General features: G+C 38.6%; 1 protein-coding gene across 1 annotated transcript in view; it reads right to left on the bottom strand.

The window, feature by feature from the left end:
- The window catches only part of LOC126334907 (uncharacterized), a 79,444-nt gene that overhangs the window by 47,192 nt on the left and 19,048 nt on the right, over positions 1-13,204 (bottom strand). The window contains exon 2 of the mRNA XM_049997622.1: positions 6,890-7,142. Within this exon, the coding sequence (XP_049853579.1) occupies positions 6,890-7,124 (235 nt within the window). The 5' untranslated portion in view covers positions 7,125-7,142. The remainder of the gene's footprint in view (positions 1-6,889; positions 7,143-13,204) is intronic.

Here is a 13,204-nt window from a genome sequence, read left to right as displayed (position 1 = left end):
AGAAACGATCTATGTTTGTCATTTTATATGTAATTTTAGCAGTATGTTTTAGACAAAATTGTAATGTGGTATAATAAGAGTTTTTCTATTTCCTCAGATTTACTCAAAACTGCGAAATGAGAGGCATAATGTTTTCCTATGAATGTTGACAGCAGTCTGCCATAGTTTGAATGCTATTAGACTGATGATGAACCAGAAAATGGTTCCAGAATGGGATCGTGCATTATAAGAACATCTATTAGGCAAACTACTGTAATTCTTCAACTATAATGTTTCAATAAATTTCCTTTTACAGTTTGTGGTTTTTTATCAACAATGGATGAAATTAACTCAACTTCGTTTGCATTGTACATCAAGAATAATGTGCACCGAGAGCGAGGTATAAAAATGCAGCCTGTTTATGTCCAGGTTTCCTTATCTAACGAGGTGGTATTGAATACAATTGGGGAGAAGAGAAATTTGTGGCACAACTTGACTAGAAGAAGACATTGGTAGATAGGACATGTTCTGAGGCCCCAATTTAGTATGGAGAGGGGGAGGGGGCGGGGGGCCGCAAGGAGGGTAAAAACCTTTAGAGGATGCCAAGAGACGAATGCACTAAACAGATTCAGACGAATGTAGGTGGCAGTAGGTACTTTGAGAGGAAGCTTGCAAAGGATGGAGTAGCATGGACAGCTGCATCAAACCACTCTCTAGAATGAAGACTACCACCACCACCACCACCACCACCACCACCACCCAGAAAGTCAAATGTAAGAACATATTCACCCTTATTCAAGTATTTCTTGGCTTAATTTACAAAACAGCTTTGCTGCTTAGCTACAAAATTACAGTATCAATATGATCAATTTTTCAGAAAATAATTAAAAGGCTTTCTAATTTATAGGCTGTCAAAAAGTGATATTTTCAACCATATTATTTTAAAGTATATTTTGAGGGTGAACTTTCTGTTGTTGTAGTAGTCTTCAGTCCAGAGACTGGTTTGATGCAACTCTCCATGCTACTCTACCCCGTTCAAGCCTGTTCATCTCCGAATAACTACTGCAACCGAAATCCTTCTGAATCTGCTTAGTCTATTCATCTCTTTGTCTCCCTCTACGATTCTTATCCTCCACGCTTCCCTCCAATACTTAATTGGTGATTCCTTGATGCCTCAATGTGTCCTACCAACTGATCCCTTCTTATAGTCAAGTTGGGCCACAAATTCCTCTTCTCCCCAGTTCTATTCAGTATCTCATTAGTTACGTGATCTACCCATCTAATCTTCAGCATTCTTCTGCAGCACCACATTTCGAAAGCCTCTATTCTCTTCTTGTCTACATTGTTTATTGTCCATGTTCCACTTCCAAACATGGCTACAGTCCAGACAAATGCTTCAGAAAGAGACTTCCTAACACTATATTCTATATTCAATGTTCACAAATTTCTCTTCTTCAGAAACATTTTTCCTGCCATTGCCAGTCTACGTTTTATAGCCTCTACTTCAGGCTTTATCAGTTATTTTGCTGGCCAAGCAGCAAAACCAAACTACTATTTTAAGTGCCTCATTTCCTGATCTAATTCGCTCAGCATCACCTGTTTGAATTCTACTATGTTCCATTACTTCTGTTTTACATTTGTTGATCTTCATATTTTTCTCCTTTCAAGACACTTTCCATTCCGTTCAACTGCTCTCCCAAGTACTTTCCAGTGACAGAATTACAATGTCATCAGCAAACTCAAAGTTTTTCTTTCTTCTCCCTGAAATTTTATTCCTATTCCAAATTTTTCTTTGGTTACCTTTACTGTTTGTTCAATGTACATACTGAATAATGTTGGGAATAGGCCATAACACTGTCTCACTCACTCTTCAACCACTGCCTCCTTTTCATCTCCCACAGCTTTTATAACTGCCATCTAGTTTTTGTACAAGTGGTAAATAGCCTTTCACTCCCAATATTTCATCCCTGCTGCCTTCAGAATTTCAGAGTATTCCAGTCAGCATCATTAAAAGTTTTCACTACATCTACAAATGCTGTGACATAGGTTTGTCTTTCCTTACCCTATCTTCTAAGATAATTCATAGGGTCAGTATTGCCTCATGTGTTCCTACATTTCTCCAGAATCCAAAGGGATCATCCCCAAGATCAGCTACCAGTTTTTCTATTCTTATGTAAAGTATTGGTGTTAGTATTTTTCAACCATGACTAATTAAACTGACAGTTCAGTAATTTTCACACCTGGCAACACCTGCTTTCTTTGAGATTGGACTTACTATATTCTTCTTTAAGTCTGAGGGTATTTTACTTGCCTCACAAATCTTGCTCACCTGATGGTAGCGTTGTCATGGCTGACTCAACGCTATCAGTAGTTCTAATGGAATGTTGTCTATCCCGGAGCCTTGGTTCGACTTAGATCTTTCAGTGCTCTGTCAAATTCTTCATGCCATTTCAATAATATTGCCCTCAAGTACATCGTCCTTGGGCAGACACTCTGTATACTCCTTCCACCTTTCTGCTTTCCCTTCTTTGCTTAAGACTGGTTTTCCATCTGAGCTCTTTATATTCATACAGTTGGTGCTCTTTTCCCTAAAGGTCTCTCCAATTTTCCTGTAGGCAGTATCTACCTTACCCGTAGAGATATATGCTTCTGTATCCTAGCATCTGTCCTCTAGCCATCCCTGCTGAACCATTTTGCACTTCCTGTTGATCACATTTATCAGATGTTTGTATTCCTTTTGCCTGCTTCAATTGCTGCACTTTTATATTTTCTCCTTTCCTCAGTTAAATTCAGTATCTCTCCTGTTACCCAAGGATTTATACTAGCCCTCGTCATTTTACCTACTTGTTCCTCTGCTGCATTCACTATTTCATCTCTCAAAACTACCCTTCTTCTACCATATTTCTTTCCCCTCTAGTTAACTATTCCCTAACGCTCTCTGAAATGCTCTACAACCTCCGGTTCTTTCAGTTTATCCAGGTCCCAACTCCTTAAATTCCTACCTTTATGCAGTTTCTTCGGTTTTAATCTACAGTTCATAACCAATAGATTGTGCTCAGGGTCCACATCTGCCCTGGAAATGACAGTTTAAAACCTCCTTTGTATATCTATGTCTTACCATTATGTAACCTATCACATCTTCCAGTGTCTCAAGGCCTCTTCCATGTATACCACCTTCTTTCTTGATTCTTAAACCATCTGTTAGATATGATTAACTTATGCTCTGTACAAAATTCTAGCAGGCAGCTTCCTCTTTCATTCCCTACCTCCATTCCCTATTCACCAATTAATTTTCCTTCTGTTCCTTTCCCTACAATTGAATTCCAGTCCCCCAAGACTGTTAAATTTTCATCTCTCTTCACTATCTGAATAATTTCTTTTATCTCATCATACTTTTCTTCAATATCTTCCGTCATCTATGGAGCTAGTTGGCATATAAACTTGTACTACTGTGGTAGGTGTGGGCTTTGTGTCTATCGTTTCTACAATATTGCATTCACTATTCTGTTCGTAATAGTTTATCAGCTTTCCTATTTCGTTATTAGACCTACTCCTGCATTACCCCTATTAGATTTTCTATTTATAACCCTGTATTCGTCTGACCAAAAGTCTTGTTCCTCCTGCCATTGGACTTCACTAATTCCCACTTTATCTAACTTCAACCTATCCACCTCTCTTTTTTCAGGGTGCGTAAGTGGAAAAAAAAAAAAAAAAAAAAAAAAAAAAAAAAAAAAAAAAAAAATTCCCGGATTTTTTGCCAGATCTCCCGGTTAAAAATACACTTTTTTCATGTTATATAACAGTATACTTTCCCTCAGAACTGTAAAATTTATTAATCATTTGAATCGTGATGGTTTTGTACAGCTGCTTAGAATTTCCCGGCACTTTAGAAAACGAAACTCAGGGGAAAAACCACACTTTGGAAAGTTCTTTGAAGTGCAGCAACATATATGCTGCATATTTTTGTATTACGAAAGTATAAATTCGAATTTCACAAAAAACAGCATGTTATTTTCTGATGCATTGAAATAGAGATTGCAATGTGCATTTGTAAGCCAGTCATAGCTCATGTCACGTGACCTCGCCATCTGATGCCAGCGGATACTCATAGCATAGGACACATGATGTAGTCAGCCAATAGCAACATCACTGTTATGTAGCGCAAACACAGAAACAGGAATAGTTAATGGTTTAAATTAATGTACATAGTGTTGCTACAGGAAAAGCAAACTTTTCATATATAATATTTATCATGAAGACTAATAAGCTACAAGAGAAACTAAGCTTTCAAATATAATGTTGATCTTTTTTCGCACGTTTTACACTTTAGGACACATCACATAAATATGCCAGTAAAATGTTTAATACCAACATAAATCCCTGGTCTTCTGGGATCTAAATTCCTCTAAATGGGTTGTCATCAAAGAGTTGAATTTTAAATGAGAGTCAAATGCTCTGTGATTTAAGAAATTCCTCGTACATTCTCGCACATAGTTCACCTTGCGTAAAAGGAAATTTACTTTGAAAATAATGCTATCCAAACCACAATTTTACCGAGACCTGTTACAAATAGATTTGTTCCGGCAGTTGCCAGAGAGTGACACCTAAGAGGCGTCCCCGTGCTTGCGCAGCTAAGATGACGTAGGAAGCCTGTCTGTCTGTATGCGTAAAATATTAAGATCTTACATTATGTCATAAAAGAAACAAGACATCAGAGGATACTTCAAGAGAGTCAGAATTTCTTGTACCATACTGAAATGAATAATTCACATTAAAGTGCACATTCGTACGTCCAGATTCCCAACGAAGTAACCCTCGACTTCATATTAAGCTTTTCAGAGTGGTTTTCAGGATGTAAATTTTCTTGGTGTACCAGTATTGTATTATCTCATGTTTGGTTCTTTATTATGGCATAATGCCACATATGTTAGAAGATGAAAAATGTGCACTTGAAATGCAGTGAACAGTTAGTTTAAACTAGCCAATAGTGTGGAATTAAACACTTCGTTTGAAACAAACTAGCTGCCCCAGCGGTAAAGATAAATAAAAGGAGAATTTCTTTAGCAAAGCAACAAAAAATCTTCATTGTTCTGCAAGGCGATTAATACTTGACTGTCAGAAAGGTGGAAATAAAATAAAATCTGGAACTAACAACATATTGTAGCCTTCCATAATTATATGAATGTATTTTAATTCACTTGATAGTACCCAGGTACAGAAATCACTTCCCCCCGCCGTTTGACGTGAAAGCAGCAAACGAAGAGGAAACAGCAAAATCACTAAATGTAAACACATTTCACATGGAGCCCCCCCCCCCCCCCCTCCCCAAATAACTCAGACTGCTCTGCACATCAGCTCCAGATCTACGATATTTCAAACCAGGGCAATAGATTTGCAGTAGATAAGAATACTCTGGAAATAACTAAACAAACTCTTACATACACAGTACTTAAATTTATTTAGATCACTAGTCCCTTCTAAATTTTACTAAGAATCTGACAAGGAGGCAGTTTATTATTATTATACTGAGAGCTGGAAAGAGTTTGAAGAAAATGAAAAATAGAGGAAGGAAAAAGTTTTAACTGCAAGAAGTTATATAGATCTAAAGAAGCAGTAAGTTGTCTGCACTTGGGAGATAAACCCATCACAAATTTAAATACCTAGGTGGAACACATAAACACATGAAAGAAGCAAGTAAAATCAGAACCCGGAGGGGGGGGGGGGGGGGGGCACTAGAAGATCGTACATGAAAGTGTCGAATCTGTACAATAAATAAATTTTTCTAAAGATGTTTTAAACCACAAGTCCTGTATTGCTAGAAACATTACATTCATCCAGATGCATGGCAGATCTGGTAACGATAAGAAGAATCTTTTTTTTTTAAAAATTAGTGGCAACTGGGGTTTGAGACCAAATAAGGAAATATACTTATTCTGCCCTTAAATAACAGATGAGATCAGGGAAAGACTTGTTATATATATACACTATGGACAGTTTGTGTGTGTCTTTGTTAGGCTGCCTTCCTTCATTATCTCATTCTTCCATACCAGGAAAACAAATGAGTAAGGAAGCAAGCCAACAATGGACTAAGAAGAAATGCAAATTTAATAGGAAACCTTACTTAGCATGAACAAATTCAAACTAGAATCCAAGAAATTTAAAGGTTTTCAGGACGATAAAACAGAGAACAAAAAGTGGTGTCAGATGGTCCAATGAGAGAAGAAGCGCTCATTCTGAGAAAAATAAAGTTTTGAAGGACGATGAGGGAAAAGAGAAGAATAGTTATCCAGGCATGGTCCTTAGTTGAACTGTAATAAAATTACAAAATCCAACTTGCATTTTTTGTAGTTTGTGTGTCCATTACACACGTCAAAATAATCCGACACTTTCCCATTATTCAATACACATTTTCCAAATATACTAGTATCCTGAAGTTTAGGTTTTCGCGATAAAAGGAGTGTCAAATGTGGCAAAATTCATTTAAATATTTAGCAATTAGGCTACGCTACTGGTCAATCTGTTACTGCGACCTGTCTTTGGCATTAACATTTGTTGACTTCACCTACACACTAATAAATTGTCACCTTTCAATCTAACCCAGATCTAAGGCTATGCCAAAGAGCAGTGTCACAACAATCAATATTTTAGAGGTTGTTCAATACCACACTACAGCCCCCTGCTGCAAAGCTTACCATGAGCAGATTATGGGTTACACTACTATAGCACAGAAGAATATTACTTTTATTTATTTCTGTTGTTAAGTTCACAAAAGGAAGCTGCTTGCTTCTGTTCACATCCAATAGTATAATATTTCATCAAGAAGTGCATAACTTATTCTAAAATATGTCTTTAAAGCTAAGTGATTTTATAATCTACAATTCAAACAACATAAAAAGGCCAACACACTTACCAAGCTTTCTCAGTTGTGTAATTGAATACATATTAGCAGACTGGTTAACTTTGGACACCTGGAGTGGATAGTTGTCCTCGTCTAGATTACCATCTGCTTCAGCTTCAAATTCCATACTTTCTGGAGGTGGATCCTCAGGCTCTTGTTTAATAACAATATTTGGGTCAAGTTCAGTGTTAGCCGACTCATTTGGTTTTGTCTGTCTTCCTTTCTTTGGGCGCTTTGTTCGTGGCATATTTTAATCTGTGTATTACTGTTGAGGAGAAGGTAAGGAAAGGTAGCAACAGTTATTCCAAAAATTATTTGGAGAACAACAGTAATTTATGTTGGCACAAATATCAATATACAACATGTAACTGTATAGATAAGAAATATACTTAGCAAATGACAGCATGAGAATAGATATTAAAAAAAGGTCTTATTTATGAAAGCTTTTGGAGCCAGTGGCTCCTCCTTCCGGCAGAAGGGTTTAAGGGGAAGGATGAGTGGTGAAGGGGAGGTTGAGGAAAGGAGGTAGAGTTCAGAGAAGTCACCCAGTACCCTGGGACAGGTAAGACTTACCAGATGTGATGAGAAGGAAAGAAAGGAGTCTGTCCTCATCCTATCCAGTTAAGTCTCCCCTGACCATGGGTTCTGGGTGACATTTCCACACTACTTCAGACCACCTGCCATTTTCCCGATGTGTGTGAACCCTTCACCTTCACCACCTTTGTTTCATGTGGTGGCCCGTGTTCACCTTGGACTTAATTAGCATCCTAAGAAAACTACTCCACGTAAGTTTCTCAATCTTCGCACAGAATTTATCAACCTTTGTGTACACTGATGATTCTTGAACAGACTGTAGTGGCGGATGTGGTTTCGTCACTGGCACTGATGATTTTCACTATCTGCTCTCGGAACAATGATTAGTATTTACAGCAGAACTCTTTGCTGCTATCAGGCCACACAGTACATCCGCCAACATGTTGTTGTTGTTGTCGCCGTCAATCCTGAGACTGGTTTGATGCAGCTCTCCATTCTACTCTATCCTGTGCAAGTTTCTTCATCTCCCAGTACTTACTGCAACCTGCATCCTTCTGAATCTGTATAGTGTATTCACCTCTTGGTCTCCCTCTACGATTTTTACCCTCCAAACTGCCCTCCAATGCTAAATTTGTGATCCCTTGATGCCTCAGAACATACTCTACCAACCGATCCCTTCTTCTAGTCAAGTTGTGCCACAAAATTCTCTTCTCCCCTATTCTATTCAATACCTCCTCATTAGTTACGTGATCTACCCATCTAATCTTCAGCATTCTTCTGTAACACCACATTTCGAAAGCTTCTATTCTCTTCTTGTCCAAACTATTTATCGTCCATGTTTCACTTCCATACATGGCTATACTCCATACAAATACTTTCAGAAATGACTTCCTGACACTTAAATCTACACTCGATGTTAACAAATTTCTCTTCTTCAGAAACGCTTTTCCTTGCCATTGTCAGTCTACATTTAATATCCTCCTACATCAACCGTACTCAGTTGTTTAGCTCCCCAAATAGCAAAACTCCTTTACTACTTTAAGTGTCTCATTTCCTAATCTAATTTTTCCTAGTCTAATTCCCTCAGCATCATCCGACTTAATTCGACTACATTCCATTATCCTAATTTTGCCATTGTTGGTGTTCATCTTATACCCTCCTTTCATGACACTGTCCATTCCGTTCAACTGCTCTTCCAAGTCCTTTGCTGCCTCTGACAGAATTACAATGTCATCGGCGAACCTCGAAGTTTTTATTTCTTCTCCATGGATTTTAATACCTACTCCGAATTTTTCTTTTGTTTCCTTTACTGCTTGCTCAATATACTGACTGAATAACATCAGGGATAGGCCACAACCCTGTCTCGACCACTGCTACCCTTTCATGCCCTTCGACCCTTATATCTGCCATCTGGTTACTGTACAAATTGTAAATAGCCTTTCGCTCCCTGTATTTACCCGTCATGTTTAGAATTTGAAAGAAGGTATTCCATTTAAGATTGTCAAAAGCTCTCTCTAACTCTACAAATGCTATAAACATGGATTTGCCTTTCTTTAACCTATCTTCTCTGAGAAGTTGTAGGGTCAGTATTGCTTTGTGATCCTACATTTCTCCTAAATCCAAACTGATCTTCTCCAAGGTCGACTTCTACCAGTTTTTCCATTTGTCTGTAAAGAATTAGTGTTAGTATTTTGCAGCTGTGACTTATTAAACTGATAGTTCAGTTATTTTCACATCTGTCAACACCTGCTTTCTTTGGAAATTGGAATTATTATATTCTTCTTGAAGTCTGAGGGTATTTCGCCTGTCTCAATCTTGCTCACCAGATGGTAGAGTTTTGTCAGGACTGGCTCTCCCAAGGCCGTCAGTAGTTCCAATTGAATGTCGTCTACCCCTGGGCCTTGTTTTGACTCAGGTCTTTTAGTGCTCTGTCAAACTCTTCACGCAGAATCTTATCTCCCATTTCATCTTCATCTATATCCTCTTCCCTTCCCATAATATTGTCCTCAAGTACATTGCCCTCGTATAGACCCTCTATATACTCCATCCACCTTCCTGCTTTCCCTTCTTTGCTTAGAATTGGGTTTCCATCTGAGCTCTTCATATTCATACAAGTGGTTCTCATTTCTCCAAAGGTCTCCTTAATTTCCCTTAGGCAGTATCTATCTTACCCCTAGTGAGATGAATGAGCCCCTACACCCTTACATTTGTCCTCTAGCCATCCCTGCTTAGCAGTTTTGCACTTCCTGTTGATCTCATTTTTGAGACATTTGTATTCCTTTTTTGCCTGCTTCATTTACTGCATTTTTATATTTTCTCCTTTCATCAATTAAATTAAATATTTCTTCTGTTACCAAAGGATTTCTACCAGCCCTCATCTTTTCACCTACTTGATCGTCTGCTGCCTTCACTACTTCATCCCTCAAAGCTCCCCCTTCTTCTTCTACTGTATTTCTTTTCCCCATTCCTCTCAATTGTTCCCTTATGCTCTCCCTGAAAACTCTCTACAACCTCTGGTTTAGTTAGTTAATGCAGGTCCCTCTTCCCCCCCCCCCCCCCTTTCATTTCTTACCCCCAATCCGTATTCACCTACTATGTTTCCTTCTCTCCCTTTTCCTACTCTCGAATTCCAGTCACCCATGACTATTAAATTTTCGTCTCCCTTCACTACCTGAATAATTTCTTTATCTCATCATACATTTCATCAATTTCTTCGTCATCTGCAGAGCTAGTTGGCACATAAACTTGTACTACTGTAGTGGGCGGGGTCTTCGTGTCTGTATTGGCCACAATAATGCATTCATTTTGCTGTTTGTAGTAGCTTACGCACACACACTTTTTTTTTTTAATCCATTATTAAACCTGCTCCTGCATTACCCCTATTTGATTTTGTATTTATAACCCTGTATTCACATGACCAAAAGTCTTGTTCCTCCTGCCACCAAACTTCACTAATTCCCACTATATCGAACTCTAACCTATCCATTTCACTTTTTAAATTTTCTAATCCACCTGCCCGATTAAGTGATCTGTAGAACACCCGTTGTCTTTCTCCTGATAACGACGTTCTCCTGAGTAGTCCCACCCGGAGATGCAAATGGGGGACTATTTTACCTCCGGAATATTTTACCCAAGAGGACGCCATCATCATTTGATCATACAGTAAAGCTGTATGCCCTCGGGAAAAATTACGGCTGTAGTTTCCCTTTGCTCTCAGCCGTTCGTAGTATCAGAACAGCAAGGCTGTTTTGGTTAGTGTTACAAGGCCAGATCAGTCAATCATCCAGACTGTTTCCCCTGCAACTGCTGAACAGGCTGCTGCCCTCTTCAGGAACCACGCGTTTGTCTGGCCTCTCAACAGATACCCCTCCGTTGTGGTTGCACCTACTGTACAGCCACCTGTATCGCTGAGGCACGCAAACTAAGCTTGTCAGTTGTGTCCTCTGATCTGACTCGGTGCCCTTCAGAGCCTCTGCGTGCGGTACACAGTCCATCCCTAAGTCAGGGTGTATACGTAGACAAGGAAAAAAAATTCCAGGATTTTTCCCAGTTAAAAATACACGTTCTCCCGGGTGACAGTATATTTTTCGCTATCAATCCTTTGAATGGTTATATACGGGCGCACAATTTCCCGGCACTTTAGAAAACGAAACTCAGGGAAAAAGAGACACGTTTTGGAAATATCTTTGATGTGCAGCAACATGTACGCTGCGTATTTTCGTATTACCCAAGTATACATTGAAATTCCACCAAACACCGCATGTTACTTTCCGAATCATTGAAATCTAGATTTCGATGCGCTTTTGTAAGCCGTTCATAGCTCATGTCATGTGATCTCGCCAGCAGATAACAGCGGATATTCAGAGCATAGGACACGTGATGTAGTCAGCCAACAGCAACATCACTATTAAGTAGCACGAACACACAAACAGGGAAAGTTAATAGTTTAAATTAATATACATAATGTTGCTACAAGAAAAGCAAAGCTTTCACATATAATGAATGGCCTCAAGCTGCAAAAGAAGCTAAGCTTTCGCATATACTGTTGATCTTTTTTGCGCGTAACACTGGAATAATAAAAAACAAAAACGGACGATAATGTAAAGTGTATCTTGAAAAATCATGTAAACAGCCGTCTGATGATGAACTTGCCAGTTCAAAACCGGTAACTGCGCTATTTACCTAAATAAAGAGCAGTATTAATAGTGGCTGTTTTCTTCTCTGTAAGAATTAACCTACATTAATTGTACACAGCCACGGTCTCACCATCTCAGTATTAGACAAAATAGCATTTTTTGCGCGTGTTACACTTTAAGATATATCACACAAATGTGCTGGTACAATTTTTAATTATGACATAAATGTCTGTTCTTCAGGGTTTGAAATTCTTCTAAATGGCTCGTCATCAAGGAGTTGATTTTTAAACGAGAGTCAAACGCTCTTTGGTTTAATAAATTCATGGTACATTCTTGCACACAGTTCAACTTTGGTAAAAGGATCTTTACTTTGAAAGAAACGCTTTTCAAACCACAATTCGCAATACTTTCCCGCGACCTGTTAGAAATAGGTTCGACTCAGCACTTGCCAGAGCGCGCAGATAACAGGCGACACTGCGCTTGGGTAGCTATCATGACGTAGGAAGCCCGTATGTACGTACGTGTATAATACAGAGGATACTGCAAGAGCATCGGAATTTCGTGAACCATATTAAAATGCGCACATTTAAAGTGCACACCTAAAGGGCACATTCGTATGTCCAGATTCCCAATGAAGTAGACCTCGACCTGATATTAAGCTTTTCAGTGTGGTTTTCGGGATGTAAATTTTCTTGGAGCACCAGTACTATATTATATCATGCTTGGTTCTTTATAATGGTGGAAAGGTGGAAATAAAGTAAAGTCTGAAACTAATGACATATTTCAGCCTTCCGTAATTATGTGAATGTGTTTTAATTCACTTGATAGCTCCCGGCCCGGCCACAGATATCCTTTTGTTTTCATTTGACGTAAGAGTAAGCGAAGGGGAAACAGCAATATCACTAAATGTAAACACGGGTCACGCGGAGACTACCCACTATTACTCAGACTGCTCTGCATCAGCCCCGGATCTACGACTCTTGCGAAGCGGGTCAATATTTAAAAAAAACACACAACAACGAATCTTCAAAATATGTTCATCTTGGAGCGCACATCTTTTTGAAAAGAGTGAAACATAAAACATATGTACTCGAGGAAATATAAGACATATTATTTGGTCTTAAGTATGCCAAAGTGCAGTGTCACACCTCTTCATTAAAGCATTTTTCTACCACACATCCAAACTCTATTCAGGACAGTGGAAACTGAAATGTCCTGTGGTGCCTCTCCTGCTCCCAGTCGGCCGGTTTGACAGCCTGCCCCTCTTTAAAAAAAATCTCTCAATTAATAGCGGATGGGATTACTTGTAATCGAGAGAACAACAACACTTCAGAAAATCTGAACTCTTTATCGCCTATTAGTTAATAACTTAATGTTTTATGCGACACAAAATTAAATATAAGATATATAACACCAATACTGACAAGAGATAAGCGAGAAATTACACATTTCTTCAAACCTTAGCACCTAGCATTTTTTTCTCTCTAATCTTGCTACAGCTTTACACAGCGTGATTTCCTTTCTGCGAAAGAATCTATTACTTCATAAAAGTTCATCAAACGATTTGCTACATCAAAAATCGAAATGTCGTTATCTAATACTGAAAAAGCTGTTAATACAAATAATACCCAAGACTGGTGTGGTTTCTCGATCTGAT

This window comes from Schistocerca gregaria, chromosome 2, assembly GCF_023897955.1.
Source record: "Schistocerca gregaria isolate iqSchGreg1 chromosome 2, iqSchGreg1.2, whole genome shotgun sequence".
Classification (NCBI taxonomy): Eukaryota; Metazoa; Arthropoda; class Insecta; order Orthoptera; family Acrididae; genus Schistocerca; species Schistocerca gregaria.
This window is presented reverse-complemented; position numbering and strand designations above follow the sequence as displayed.